At 41.1% G+C, this 16,620-nt stretch overlaps 1 protein-coding gene across 1 annotated transcript in view; it reads right to left on the bottom strand.

Moving 5' to 3' along the window:
- Positions 1-353: 353 nt before the first annotated feature.
- LOC124551030 (serine/threonine-protein kinase minibrain) overlaps positions 354-16,620 on the bottom strand; it is a 476,580-nt gene continuing 460,313 nt past the window's right edge. The window contains exon 9 of the mRNA XM_047125882.1: positions 354-2,313. Coding sequence (XP_046981838.1) covers positions 1,802-2,313 — 512 coding nt within the window. The 3' untranslated portion in view covers positions 354-1,801. The remainder of the gene's footprint in view (positions 2,314-16,620) is intronic.

Below are 16,620 nucleotides of genomic sequence, written 5' to 3'. Positions count from 1 at the left end.
AGAAACACAATTTCTTATGTCTTGCAGTTTCCTGATGTATAGCAGTTCACTATTTCACATACAATAGTGGTCAGTCTGCCCACATTAATAATTTTGTTGCCCACAATTGCTTGCTTAATTAATTGTTCTGGACAATTTTTCTTTTTTATCATGTCTGCCGTGCTTCAGCAAACTTTTCATCACTATGAACACAGTACACAACAACAGAGACAGATGACTCGAAATACATGTCCTTTTAACAACTGCCAACAGTATGACACCGGCCGAGTAAAATACATTTATTGGATAGGTAGTCACAAAAAGCTTAGGAATATTGAAACAGAACTGTACTGTGAAACAGGTAATACTGAAAGTAACTCTTAAATCTGTCTTTATTTCCAACATGCAAATGCATATCATGGCACTCTAAAAACAAATGTCAAAATTCAAAAGCACTGAGCCTGTAAATTTTCTTAAGTACACATGAACAAGAAACCTGGATTTGGATCTGCAGGGTGTGGAAACAGTGATTTGGAAGACGACATGACGTTAAAAATGTCGCGACAGCTTTGAGATACAGTGAACAGAGTCCAGCATTCAATCACATCCAAACGCGTTCGTTCCTTGTCGAGAAATGTTCCATACATGCGATTTCATTTCTGTTCTGACAAGGAGATTCAGTCGCTTTGTTGACAGTGGCAATTATCCAAAAAATGTGTACAGTACTTAACAAAAGCACTAAATTGGGAAATCGACTACCTCAACAATTCGTCGGTGAGGACCTCGTAAATGTAGTTGCCTGTTGTGCTTTTAACTGAGTTTTCCAGAAGCAGACTGGAGAGGAAAATGGGAAATGGGCAGGTAGAGCATAGGACATAAACAGTACAACAGCAAAGTATAAATAACAAAACTGTTAATAAACTGTACAGCGGCACTCAAAAAAAAATCACAAATGCACTTCCCAGTTTCACAAGCTACAGAGACAACAGAACACACCTATTATATTCTTCAAGCTTCTGAGCAAGTTTAAATATACTTCACTTAAAACGAGGAATAAATTAAAGCGTGTGTAGTTTGATTTGTTTATAAAAGCCTTTGTCAAGTACATAAGGGTAACAGTTTCTTTCTTTGACATTTTCCTGACTTATTATTCCTACACTGAAGGTAATGAGGCATTTTATAAGCTGTATTAATATTTTCCTCTTCTACACATCCTCCTACAAGTCTCCTGCAATAATTTTACCACAAGCACAGAAACGGGCCATTCGTGAGTGCACAGTGTGCGGGTGTCGATCTGGGATGGAACGAGTAAAAGTGAAGAGCCACAGCCGTCCCTCCGAGACGGGAAGCAAAGCGGGAGAAATAAAACCCGAGGAAGTGACACCCACAACCCACTGGGTGCCGGTCAGCCACTTCCAAGACGAGGCTAAGCGGTCGGAGGAGGAGAGGCGAGGTGGAGGGAGGGGGGACATCGAGGAAGGACGACACCGAGGAAAGCACGTCCACAGACTTTCGAGGGCGAGGATGTGGAAGGGGAGACAGACGCGAGACGTGGGCCAGGAAAATGATACGGGGTCACCACAGTGCTGCAAATTTCTTCCCTAAAGGACAAAAGTCGGGGAAATAAAAGGGGGAGGCGATTTTGCAGTCACAGAGTGGCGGAGAGCACAGTCCACAGCGACTCGTCCACCCTCCCCTTCCCCAACGCCACAGTCGGGGCGCACGCGTCCTCCGGAAACTACAGTTCCGTTTTTCTTTCCTACGGTAAAAAAAATATATACGCCGCAGCGGCAGGCGGCCGAGCACTAAGAAGCAGTAGCCGTTAATGGCTGGCGACCGGGCTCTGCCGGACGCACACGCCAACCATCGGGCTGTCGTCCCGGTCCGGCGCGTCGTCTGCGGCGGGTCCCGGGACAGGCGCGACGGGTGGAGGGGGCAGAGCTGCCGGGACGAACCCGCGGTGGTACGCCGACACCGGTGCCGCGACGCCTGCGCCGTACCCGCCACCCCGGTGGTGGTAGGCCACCGCCACCTGCTGCTGCTGCGGCTGTGGCTGCTGCACGACTTGCAGCGGCTCGCCGGGCGCATAAGGAGGCGGCGGCGGGCCTCGACGGTGGCGGGGATGGTAGTGGCGCAGCGCCGACGCCGCGGGGGGTCCCGAGATCGGAGGACCGTCACACTCCATCGGCAGCACTTGCTGCTGCTGCTGCTGCTGCTGGTGGAGGGGCGCCGGGGGCGGCTGCAGCGTGGGAGGGCACGCTGCGACTACGTGAGGGTGTCCCGGCGGTGCGCCCACTCCTGTACACGCCACCGGATCTGACCGCGCCCGGACACCTGCCGTAAAATTACACCGGTATTCACAGGCTACCCTATGTGGTGTTCGAAGACATATTTTGCTCTATTAATAGTGTTATGATGAGCTGTCAGTTCCATTTTTGTGTACAATTTTTCAACAACTGAACCAGTCATCATCTGGTGCTGCGAGCTGCATCTGAAAAAGGCAACCGGACAGTTGTCAAGATAATGTGCATAAAAATGGAACAACATTTTGGCTGAGCACCCAAAGACAGAGCATTAATCTGTCACATCGCAAAATTACAAGTTTTTCTGTATTTACAGACTCTGAAATGATCTAACCAATGTTCAAATCTGGAGGAATATCAGTTTTCCAGGAATTAATGTTCCTCTTCTAGGATGTATGGAGGAGCCAAAGAAATTCACAGAAAAAAACAATTTAAGCAATTAAAAATTAGTCAAGTTGTGAGACTTTGTGCTAAATACAGCAAACAGTGTAAACTCTTCTGCCATACAAGCTCTGTAATGTACTTTACACACAGACGTTTGGTATGCCGTGTCCATGACTGTTTAAAACACAAAGAAAAACAAAATGTAACCAGTCACTAGAATTAAAGCTTTATTTAAATTTTTTTATTTATTTATTTAGGAGATGTTTTGGAGACTACATTCCATCACGAGGCAGCAATTCTGGCACTTAGCTGAGTTGCACTGCTCCTGGGAAACTGATGGTGTTGAAGGACTACAGATATTTCTACACTACTGTTTCAACTGCCATCTAATGTGGTAAATAAAAAAAAACTTAAAATTACAAAATGTACAATGGGTTTTTATATATATTCCATAACATATATCAGTGTGACTTTGGCAGCAATTTGATGGTCACTCAACTGAGCTGTTGTGTGGTTAAGAATAAACACTTTGGAAGTTTGGTTGAGCAAGTAATGTGAACATTAATTCACTTTTTAAAGCAGTTTACATGGAAGACTCCCAATACTTTAATCTCCACTACCTCTGAGGACTTCACCAACAGTAGAGGAACAGCATAGGATAAAATGTCAGGCACAAAAATATATTTTACATCAAGGCTTAATTTTCAGAACATACTGAAATAACTGGTTTGCAATCTTACTGCATGACCGAGCGAGGTGGCGCAGTGGTTAGCACACTGGACTCGCATTCGGGAGGACGACGGTTCAATCCCGTCTCCGGCCATCCTGATTTAGGTTTTCCGTGATTTCTCTAAAATCGCTTCAGGCAAATGCCGGGATGGTTCCTTTGAAAGGGCACGGCCGATTTCCTTCCCCATCCTTCCCTCACCCGAGCTTGCGCTCCGTCTCTAATGACCTCGTTGTCGACGGGACGTTAAACACTAATCTCCTCCTCCTCCTCCTCCTCCTCTTACTGCATGCAACAGAAATACAGCTAATCTTATAATAATTTGGTGTTGCAGAGCGGATTTAAAATATGAGCAAATCTCCTTTGCCTCTTTTGACAGGAGCAACCCAGATCACAGTGAAGCAGTTCGTTCAGACATAACAGGATTGCAGTGATGGAAATAAATGCCCCTGTTGAAAAACAGCCCAGTGCTTACTGCACAGCAAACAGTATGAAAAGCAAATGCAGTTTACGATAACATTCCTGTTACTGGTGCTGCATTATTTTATGAGAGGTACTCTAAGTTCTATTATACCCTTTAAAAAATTATGTAATTAATTCTTTGTTTGCAGGTACATGTATGCAGTCCTTGTACACATTGTCCTCCCTCTGTACATCGCTAAAAGAGGGGTGGAGGAAGGGGGGGAGGGACACCAACAACAGCGTGCGGGTTTTCACTTTATGATTACCTCTTGTAATACACCATGAAGAAGGTTTGCAAATGGGCGCACTGTTTTATCATTTGTTACAAGTTAAAACTATTTGTAAGTTGTGGACTCATCCAAGGACCATACTCATATCAAACAAACAATATACTTAATAAAATATTGTATCCGGAAGAACAGTCATCCACACAATAGATGACAACTAAATGGTGTAGGATACAGTGTTCGTAATGAAATGTTTGATGCTGACATAATAGTTAGGATATAAAGGTAAGCTCTATTATGTCAAGTGACTAGCAAATGATTTCTTGTTACTAACAATTCACACTGACATGCCTATTATGTGCTGTAAAATTCAATACATTAAATAACACACATACCACATCAAATCAAATATTGCATACCAAATATTGAGGAAACCTTCCTATATACAATAACATTTGAATAGGTGATCTTTCTTAAAAATGATGACCACTTCTGTCACTATATCCTTGTGCATGTTGCATCATGGACAGGCTGCCAGTTGTTATTTTGTAATGTGTAAGAGTAATATGCGGTATTACATCCTCCACATGCCATATTTGTAGTGAATAACCATCTATCTTTTTCCTTATGTTGTTGATATTCCAGTGCAAGAAATTCAGAAGGGTCAAGTATGGCTGTTGTGCTGGAAATTTCTGAACAATAATACCTGCTCCAACCTTCCAATAATGAATTAATGGTTTGACATGTTTCTTGCTAGTAGTCTATTCGAAATATTAAACTCATCTCATCCAAGTCACACTGTTGGGTGCATATTTGAGGATTACCTTATAATAATGTAGATTATCTTATAATAAAATGAATACAATAGAGGGAAACATCCCACGTGGGAAAAATATATCTAAAAACAAAGATGATGTGACTTACCAAACGGAAACGCTGGCAGGTTGATAGACACACAAACAAACACAAACAAACATACACACAAAATTCTAGCTTTCGCAACCAACGGTTGCTTCGTCAGGAAAGAGGGAAGGAGAGGGAAAGACGAAAGGATGTGGGTTTTAAGGGAGAGGGTAAGGAGTCATCCCAATCCCGGGAGCGGAAAGAGTTACTCTGTGTCTTTGAATATGTCTGCTTGTGTCTGTATATGTGTGTGTGTGTGTGTGTGTGTGTGTGTGTGTGTGTGTGTGTGTGTGTGTGTGTGTGCGCGTGAGTGTATACCTGTCCTTTTTTCCCCCTAAGGTAAGTCTTTCCGCTCCCGGGATTGGGATGACTCCTTACCCTCTCCCTTAAAACCCACATCCTTTCGTCTTTCCCTCTCCTTCCCTCTTTCCTGACGAAGCAACCGTTGGTTGCGAAAGCTAGAATTGTGTGTGTTTGTTTGTGTGTCTATCGACCTGCCAGCATTTCCGTTTGGTAAGTCACATCATCTTTGTTTTTAGATATATCTTATCATAAAGTAGATTTCATTACTTATTACTTTTACATGCTAAAAGTACTATAAATAAATAAGGGGTAAATGCAAATTTTCCAATTGTGTACAGACTATCTACACTGACAGTGACTGAAAATCTGACAAAACAACATGATAAGTTGGGTGCCTCATAATGCTATGACAAAAATTTTAATTCTAAACATTTAGCATTAGTACTAACTACAGATCTTAAATGCTAAAGAGGAAAAAAGGTATTTACTGGAAACACTTCAGATTCTTAAACCATTGGACTATCAGGAAACATTACAAGTAAAACATTATTTACAGGACATATAGATCCAATGCAACCATATTTACACAGAACAGGAATTAGGATGTCAGCACACAACATGTAGAATTGCAAAATTTCTGAAGCTATTGTTTCATTACACTATCTGCAAAATGAACAGACACACAGTCTCCAAGAAGCAAAGTCTGTGGAGATCTCAGTGTTTGTGTTACTAAAAAACAAACACAAACACACACACACACACACACACACACACACACACACACACACACACACACACACACAGAAGTAAATTACTGAATGTACAATCAAATCATAACCCAAACTGTTCATGAGAATGTGAGAGCAAAGAGAACATAATGTTCAACTCGATCAAATGGTGCTTTAAAAGGGAAATATATGTTTACTTCTAAGGTTAGGGGAAGGAGCTACGATCCTCAGTACAGTGGAAATACATGCAGAGAGGTGAGCATTCCTGTAGGAGATATAACCAGCTACAAGAAAATGCTGGAGGTGACTAGAATTAAAACTACAGAGTTGTGGCACTTCTGTCACAAAGCACCACAGTTACCAGCTACCTGAGGAAAGTTACCATTGTCATCCACAGGTGAGGACCGGCAACTACAATAAAAAACGCAGCTTCCTTTCGAAGTGAGCCATACCAGCACTTTCTCTACGAACAAGAGCTGATGCGGGTGGCACTGTACAACATTGCGATATCTGATCAGAAACTGTGATGAAGCAATAACTACGGTCAGTTTCATTCAGTGGTACTAGTTTTCTGGCTGTATGCCCACCTCACAACTTCTTACATTAACAACACAGCTTTGTGTGCAACATTTCCTTCGTACAATTTCTGTCTTTTGTCAGTCATCAGTTGTGTGTGTGACTACACTCCCCAATCAACTGCTGTTAAAACAAATATGAAAATGAAAATGTCAGCGTGGAATACAAATAACAGAATGAGTAAAGATAGCAACTCAATGTGTGGACAAGGCATTGAGTGGTGACGGTCACACAAATGATGCTGCAAATGTTGCTTAACTTTATGGTAACATCTTCCTTCCGAGCATTATATGTCCGAGTTATAAAATTCATTTAGAGTGAAAGTACTTTGTGAACTTTAGAAATATAACTGAATATATTATTCGCGCTGGCACGTCGATAGACACACAAACAAACACAAACATAGACACAAAATTCAAGCTTTCGCAACAAACTGTTGCCTCATCAGGAAAGAGGGAAGGAGAGGGAAAGACGAAAGGATGTGGGTTTTAAGGGAGAGGGTAAGGAGTCATTCCAATCCCGGGAGTGGAAAGACTTACCTTAGGGGGAAAAAAGGACAGGTATACACTCGCACACACACTCATATCCATCCGCACATACACAGACACAAGCAGACATTTGTAAAGGCAAAGAGTTTGGGCAGAGATGTCAGTCGAGGTGGAAGTGCAGAGGCAAAGATGTTGTTGAATGACAGGTGAGGTATGAGTGGCGGCAACTTGAAATTAGCGGAGATTGAGGCCTGGTGGATAACGGGAAGAGAGGATATATTGAAGAGCAAGTTCCCATCTCCGGAGTTCGGATAGGTGGGTGTTAGTGGGAAGTATCCAGATAACCCGGACAGTGTAACACTGTGCCAAGATGTGCTGGCCGTGCACCAAGGCATGTTTAGCCACAGGGTGATCCTCATTACCAACAAACATTGTCTGCCTGTGTCCATTCATGCGAATGGACAGTTTGTTGCTGGTCATTCCCACATAGAATGTGTCACAGTGTAGGCAGGTCAGTTGGTAAATCACGTGGGTGCTTTCACACGTGGCTCTGCCTTTGATCGTGTACACCTTCCGGGTTACAGGACTGGAGTAGGTAGTGGTGGGAGGGTGCATGGGACAGGTTTTACACCGGGGGCGGTTACAAGGGTAGGAGCCAGAGGGTAGGGAAGGTGGTTTGGGGATTTGATAGGGATGAGCTAAGAGGTTACGAAGGTTAGGTGGACGGCGGAAAGACACTCTTGGTGGAGTGGGGAGGATTTCATGAAGGATGGATCTCATTTCAGGGCAGGATTTGAGGAAGTCGTATCCCTGCTGGAGAGCCACATTCAGAATCTGATCTAGTCCCGGAAAGTATCCTGTCACAAGTGGGGCACTTTTGTGGTTCTTCTGTGGGAGGTTCTGGGTTTGAGAGGATGAGGAAGTGGCTCTGGTTATTTGCTTCTGTACCAGGTCGGGAGGGTAGTTGCGGGATGCGAAAGCTGTTGTCAGATTGTTGGTGTAATGGTTCAGGGATTCCGGACTGGAGCAGATTTGTTTGCCACGAAGACATAGGCTGTAGGGAAGGGACCGTTTGATGTGGAATGGGTGGCAGCTGTCATAATGGAGATACTGTTGCTTGTTGGTGGGTTTGATGTGGACGGACGTGTGAAGCTGGCCATTGGACAGGTGGAGGTCAACATCAAGGAAAGTGGCATGAGATTTGGAGTAGGACCAGGTGAATCTGATGGAACCAAAGGAATTGAGGTTGGAGAGGGAAATCTGGAGTTCTTCTTCACTGTGAGTCCAGATCATGAAGATGTCATCAATAAATCTGTACCAAACTTTGGGTTGGCAGGCTTGGGTAAAAAAGAAGGCATCCTCTAAGCGACCCATGAATAGGTTGGCGTACGAGGGGGCCATCCTGCTACCCATGGCTGTTCCCTTTAATTGTTGGTATGTCTGGCCTTCAAAAGTGAAGAAGCTGTGGGTCAGGATGAAGCTGGCTAAGGTAATGAGGAAAGAGGTTTTAGGTAGGGTGGCAGGTGATCGGCGTGAAAGGAAGTGCTCCATCGCAGCGAGGCCCTGGACGTGCGGGATATTTGTGTATAAGGAAGTGGCATCAATGGTTACAAGGGTGGTTTCCGGGGGTAACGGATTGGGTAAGGATTCCAGGCGTTCGAGAAAGTGGTTGGTGTCTTTGATGAAGGATGGGAGCCTGCATGTAATGGGTTGAAGGTTTGTTGCGAAAGCTTGAATTTTGTGTGTATGTTTGTGTTTGTTTGTGTGTCTATCGATGTGCCAGCGCTTTCGTTTGGTAAGTCACATCATCTTTGTTTTTAGGTATATTTTTCCCATGTGGAATGTTTCCCTCTATTAATGAATATATTATTTTAAATTCCAGATGTAGCTCCAAAGACAGAACATTCCTTATATTGCACAAAAGAATATTTTTCTCTTGCAATACTGCGTATGGTTGAAATTTAACCCCAAGAAATACAATCATCAATGAAAACTACACACAAAAGTTTTCATTTATTGGGAGTGAGTTGCAACACACAAGAGGCGATCAAAAAGTTCCCATTCAAAAGCCGTATAGTTCAGAATCCGTGTGCCAAACAGACAAACTCCCTGAGAGCATTAAGATAATCATACCACTGATGCACCAAGTTGAAGATATCCCTTTGGTAAAACACCAAATCCTGCTGCGTCAAAAAGTCCATAACTGCCTGCTGCACATCCTTCAATGTTTTAAGGTTCCAAAGGCACGAGAGTCACACGGGGAGCCATCAACTTCTGTATTAGGACATGTTTAATATGGGAACGTCTTGTGTCGATTTGTGACCAGCAAGTAACTTAGCACAATGGAGGTTTTCAACAGATATGCTGCCCCTTACACTTTACTCAGCCTCCAACAGGTGACTACTGGTGTTGTCCTTTGGCAGCCGTGGAAAGAATAACAGCACACTGGACCTATTAGGACAAATTTGGTTACAGCGTCGCAGCAGTGCACATTTCTGCAGTTACCTCACATGTGTCAGAAAGATACAAATGCCACACTAATCCCTCGCCTACATCTCCGTGCTCGTACAGCCACATCGGAGTCACGCTATGTCGTACACATGCTGCAGCCCCACCCTCAAATGGAAACTTTTCGATTGCTCATTATATAAAGATGCTTGACTGTCAACTAGATTCAAGCTGCAATATCGTTACAATGGAATCAGCTGGGACAATGGAGCTGAGTGTGGGTTAGTTAGTTCTCAAGAAAATGTCATCCAGAAGCTTAGAAACAGTTTCAGTCTTTTTGGTGTGTGTATCAAATACTCACTGCCTCAACTACAGGGTAAATTGTTACCTTCATATCTTCCACTTTTTACCATTAAAACAAATTTGTACGACGGTATTTTGGAAAGTAAAGATACACCGTACACCAGAGGAACAGAAGAGTTTTGGCGAGCAAATTGGCAACACTGGTGTTAACCTTGAACCGTTAACTTTCTCCTCGCGGTTGTTCGGCAGTTGAACGTTGCTTCTGGTTGGAGTAGGTCGTGTTTAAAATGGCTGCGCCAATTCAGAATCGCGCCAAATGCGAAGTGCGCTCAGACATACCTTTTCTTCATGCAAAAGGTCAGCGACCAGCGGATATTCACAAAGAAATTGTTTCTGTTTATGGGAACATTATGAATCGACAAAATGTAATGAAATGGTATCGTCATTTCTCTGAAGGTAGGACTGATGTTAATAACGAACAAAGAACAGGTCGGCCATCTGTGATCTCTGATGCCCTTCTTCGGAGAACGGAGGAAGCAATTCGTGCGAATAGACGTCTCACATTAAAAGAATTGCATCAGATCATACCAGACGTTTCAATGACAACTCTTTATGAAGTTGTGACTGTCAAGTTAGGGTACAGGAAATTGTGCATGCGCTGGGTTCCGAGACTGTTAACGGAAGAACACAAAAAGAAAAGGACGGGCTTTGCACGTGACTTCCTCACACGCTATGCTGAAGCAGGTGATGAGTTCCTTGATCACATTGTGACAGGTGACGAGACGTGGGTTTATCACCATACACCTGAATCCAAGCAACAATCAATGCAATGGCACCATTTGAATTCACCAAAAGCCAAGAAATGCAAAATGTCGATTTCAGTGAAGAAAATCATGGCTTCTGTTTTTTGGGATAGACAAGGCATTCTTCTGTTGGAATTTATGCCTCCTGGAATGACAATTAATGCTGCTGCATATTAGCAGACTTTGAAACGTCTTCAAAGGGCAATTCAAAACAAGTGCAGGAGAATGCTGACAAGTGGAGTCTGCTTGCTTCATGACAACACTCGGCCTCACACAGCAGTCGTAACCAAAGCACTACTCAAACAATTCAAATGGGACGTATTGGACCATCCGCCACACAGCCCAGACCTTGCGCCCACCGACTTCCATGTCTTCCGTTACCTGAAGTCACATCTTGGTGGAAAATCATTCCACGATGATGAAGAGATCAAAGATGAAGTTGAAATGTGGTTCCGATAACAGGCGGCAACCTTCTATAACTGTGGGATACAAAAGCTTGTGCACAGATTTAACAAATGTTTGGATAACGGGGGTGCTTATGTCGAAAAATAACAAATAATCCAGTTAATAAGATGTAACTGACATTTTCTAAATAAATGTTCTATGTAAGGACTGCGAGCCATTGTATCTTTACTTTTCGAAATGCCCTCATATGTAAATGTAAAAACATTGTGCAGACTTTTTTCCAAAATCCTAAATATCCTTTTCTTTAAGGTAATTCAGAAAGTTAGTTTTTACATCAATATTTGCTAGTGAAATGTCACGATTCCAGTGCCAACGGTATAGGATGGAAATACACACTCATTTTCTTCAGTCTCGTGCACCTCTAGCCACTTTCATGGACAATGGAAATACACACATTACTTTAATTGTAATGAGAGTCACAGCAGAAATATTTATTCAAGTCTCTCCTCATCTCACAACATTACATTCAACAGTTTCTGATCAGAAACGCTTTTGTGACCGAAACTGCACAACAAACCTTTACTACACAAAGTAGAGTCACAAAAAGTTCAGTATGCAAGTATCGGTAGCATCACGTGTTTACAGCTTTTGGAGGAGCTGTCGTGCGGGACTCTGGGTACTACTGGTACCTGAGGGGAGAACTAGAGGTGTGCTGGCTAAATGCCACCAATGCAAGAGGAGGGGGTAGGTGTGATGACAAATTATTCTACGTGGAGTGAGTAACACAATGTCAGTCAACAGCCAGTATGTACAGTGTGTTGGCTCTCATGTTACACATGCAACTCAAAGGACTTACAGCAGTCAGCACAATTTTCACACACATACAGGGGGATTACAGTGACTACTGGTACTGTACCAATGTATTTTTGCACTGTGTTCACTGCTCACAGGCTTGTGCTGATATTTAAACTGGCATACGGCGTGTAACACAGAAACTCTGGACAGACAAATATACTTCTTTCCCATTTTTTGGAGAGGGCACAGCTTGTTTCTGTCTCATAATACAAATCTTCATTCTATCACAATTAATCCAGTATGTTGAAATTACAGAATGACAACAATGATTTAAGAAACAAGAATAACAGATTTAATTAATGACCATTTTCAAACGTAATGGGGAATCAACATACGAGTAAATGTCCGTTGAAGGCATGAGGACTTATATCTCTTCATACTGTCTTGCTGTTTAAGCTCTTATCTGCAGTATTCTGACAGGTTATACGTGGCCCATCATGATTTACTCTCCTATGCCATCCTCTTCATCTCAGATTACCACCTGCACCCAATTTTCTCAATTATTTGTTGGATATATTCTAATTATTTGTCTTCCTACATAATTTTTGTCCTCTGTGGCTGCTTCAGTACCATGGAAGTTATTTAAACATTTTCCTTCCTTTGCTGGTTCTGTGGAGAAACCCTCCATATCCGAACTTATCAAACCACCTAATTTCCACCACCCTTCTTTAGCACCCCATTGATTCTCTTCTTTTTCGGTTTTCTTGAGGCCCTCTATTCATTTCTACAAATACGAAAATTTTGCAAAAACAATAAGGCAAAATTAGGGTTTTTTAGCAAAATAACATGAAAACAGCAATTCTTACGAGATACTGCAAAATTTGTAATTATGTCTTATAAAAATATTACAAACCTGAAGACAGCAGATTACTAATATTTGTAACTGATAGTTATTGGAAGTTAAAACTGCATTTTTACATCTTATCTCCTAAAGACTGAGGTTCCTGTATAATCCTTCTTGTATAGACTTAAAATAACAGTGAATTTCTAATGTAATGAATTTTGATGTGATAACATAAACAGCACTGAAACTGCCAAAAAAGCGCAAATAAGAATACCAAATTGGGGGAAAATACCATGGAATTTGGCAAAAAAGCAACACAGTATTTAATAAAGAAACCTATATCAAATTTGGCACAAAAATGGCACTGAATTTGGCGAAAACAACAAATCTGGAAAAATACATTGAATGTGGCAAAGCAACTGAATTCAGCATTAAAATAACACCAACTTTGGCAAATATTGACAACAACTGCGGTAAAAAATAACAATGGATTTGGTAAAAATAGCAAGTAATTTCACAAAAATAACACCAAGTTTAGCAAAAAATAATAAAACTTTGGCAAAAAAATAACACTGGATTTAGTCATGAAATAAACCAATATTTTTTCTGTCTGTATTCATTGTCATACAACGTTATGCTTCAAAGGTTTGTTGTCATGTCATCTACCTCAAATCATGACCTATATATGTATATTTGATTCTAGTACTATACTTTTAGCAAATAGTGTCCTCTTTGTATGGGCTAGTCTGCCTCTTATTACCTTCTTGCTTCATCCATCATATTATTTTGCTTCCATGGTAACAAACATACTTCCTTCACTTTGTCTACTGTGTGCCCCCAGTTTTAATGTAATCTCATTTCTGCTATGCCCCGCTACTTTCGTCTTTCTTCAGTTTGCTATCAATCCATATTCTCTGTTTGTTATACCTTATGTTATATTAAACAGATCCTGTAATTGTTCCTCGCTTTCACTGATGATAGCACTGTCATCAGTAAATCGTATCACTGATATCCTTCCAATCCGAATTTTAGTCCCACTCACGAGTCTCTCTTGTTTTACATCACTGCTTCTTTGATGTATAAATAAACAGTTGGTGCGATCAATTTCATCCCTTTCTTATACTGTTTTTAATCTGAGAACTACACTCTCAGTTTCTATTCTTATCCTGTCCGCTTGGTTGTCTGCTACCCATCTTTCCCTACAGTTTTACCTATTTTTCCAAGAATTTCAAACATTTTGTATTGTCTGACACTGTCAAACAGCTCTCATAGGTTGTCAAACTGGTGATAGAGGTTCCCCCCCCCCACATCATTAGGTACAACATATCTGTTGTCTTTAACTTGCCTAAAGCCAAACTGATCATCATCTGAGACCATCCTTGGGCAGTGTAAAACTCATTCAGAGTTGGTTACTTTGGTCATGCTGTAATAAGAATTGCAAACCACACTTGCTGTAATCAATTACAACTGGGCTACATTCCAAATCCTAATGGGATCAAACAATATGCATATGAGCAAAGAAAATGTTGATCTGCATCTGTTCCCTTTTATAATACATTATCCACAGAGTACAAATATACCAATTATTTGCTGCATTATTTGCGAGAGCTCAAATTTGTATATTTCATACAAGCACAGTGTTGTCAAAATGGCACAGTTTATACTTTTAGAATGTAATAAGATAATTAGAATGATGGAAACAAGAAAAAAGGTTTTTATTTTAGCAGAGTGATTTTCATTAGTAAGAACAGTTCCTTCCAAAGAATATTTACAAATCATACCTCAAAATCAAGAACCAGTGATTACAATAGACTACAAATGATGCAGATCAAACATTTCTTACAAGATCCAAATACATGGACTCTTGCCCAACATTTTTAGATAGTCATATTTTTTCTGCAGGGGTTCCTACAACTGTGGACTAAGATTTTCTGGATTCTCTGTGTGCAAGGTTTCAAAACTTTATTAACTTCTAATCTTTGAAAAGAGCTGCAGGAAAAGCTCACTGGAAGTATCTGAATCCTCTGGAATGTATTGGTTGCAGCACACCTCACATATTATTGACATTTCAGCTTGATAACGTCTCCTGAGAACACAACATTTTGGTTCTGAAACATAGTTCACCACATTTCCCATGAAAACTGAATTAGGTCTTACCCTCTATGGGTTTGGTAAATCTGAATGATCGCAAGACACAGATCGCTTTGTAGTGACACAAGAAATCAGTGTTTCTTCAGCAGTCACAAGGGAAAAAAAAGATCCCCCCTCCTCTGATGTCAGTAATTAAAATGCAAGCATTTTAACTCATTGACACACAAAAATAATACAACTATACAGTGGGGATTTCTGGTTTCTCAGATGTGAAAGCTCTTTGGGAGCACAAGTTAATCATTGCAGCCCACCCTATTTTTTGGCTAATTAGTACAAAACTGGAATAGCATCAAACATTCTTCACTAATATGTGGACACGGAAGTACTAAGACCCTTGTACCCTGTCCTCAAATTTCTACACTACACTTCCCAATATTTCTTGTGGCAAAGCTGTAATTTCATCAGAAATGTCAAGTTTAACCTCATATCTTTTATGAGACTCGTGGTACTGCAATGTAATGCAGCTCAGTCCAGTCTCTCTGGGATTTTCTAGCATTACTCTCTATCTTTCCATTAACACATTTTCCTCAGTTGGAACATTTCCTTGGCTATCCTTATATGCTGTCACTTTTGGTCTGTTTTCTCAGTTTTCTTTTCAAATTTCTCATAGTATATTCAATTTTATTTCTTCTTCCATTTATTTCAGTCTTTCTTCTTCTACACCTCTTGCTTTTTCCCACCTCTTGCTTTTTCCCCTCATACTTCTCCAGAAGAATGCCTAACGAGTTCCACTGAATTTCTACATTCATTATCAGACAAGTCACTATACCTTGTGTTTAAGATTTCTTCCATCATTCTGCATGCAAACAGTAAAACAGCATCCTTAATTCAATTAATTTCTTATCTGGGTGTCCTAAACTTATCCTCTTTGTAGAATTTCATTCAAATTTTTTATAGTATAACTGTATAATATGTTTGTTCCTAAATATGTGTGCATTCTTTTCTTTATCCACACAATCTTTCCTTTGACTATCGCAGAGAACAGTCTGCATGTCTCTTACATGTTGCTTTGAAAGTATTCTTCGACCAGCAACTTCCTAGGCTCTATTTAGAGGCTCTGGGACAGCTTCATGCACTTCCAAAGTACAGGTTGTTTATAAATGAATATCGGGGTTTTAACACTTTGTACTATTTATTACATTAAAATTACAGTTATAAATGAGACTTCAAATGGCTATAGACTTGATGTGTGCTGTGTGACAAATGGTGTTCACATAGAACATTTATAAGGTTCTTGGTAAAACTGTTTGAGTTGCTCTTTTATTTGACATATCATTTATAAACACGCTGTGTTTTCGTGGTGCAGGTAAGGTCGGTCAGAACAATTACTTGTCTCAGTCCATCAACACTGTGTAGTGTGCTGTTCATACAGCTCCTAACTGGCAATACTTTGGCAAAAATATATACATCCATTTATGCAGTTTGTAGTTAACGACATGACTCAATAACAATAATGTGCAGCAGTCACAATTCACTCTCGGATAACACTTCCTTTTACACCATACAGGAAAGTGTGCACTACCCTACATATTTTAAGGTCACTGGCTCCTGTAAACACACAAAATATACATTACTTTCACATACTGTGACCAGATATTAAAAAATGAAATTACAATGAAATCCAGACCATTCGCTCTTTACAGGCGTTCATAAATATCAACGGGAAGAGTTGCAAATGTGTGCCCCGACTGGGACTCGAACCCGGGATCTCCTGCTTACGTGGCAGACGCTCTATCCATCATAGCCACTGAGGACACAGAGGATAGTACGACTGCAGGGACTTATCTCTGG

The sequence above is a fragment of the Schistocerca americana genome, chromosome 9, assembly GCF_021461395.2.
Source record: "Schistocerca americana isolate TAMUIC-IGC-003095 chromosome 9, iqSchAmer2.1, whole genome shotgun sequence".
NCBI classification, from domain to species: Eukaryota; Metazoa; Arthropoda; class Insecta; order Orthoptera; family Acrididae; genus Schistocerca; species Schistocerca americana.
Note: the sequence above shows the minus strand (reverse complement) of the source record. Positions and strands in the feature narration are given on the sequence as shown.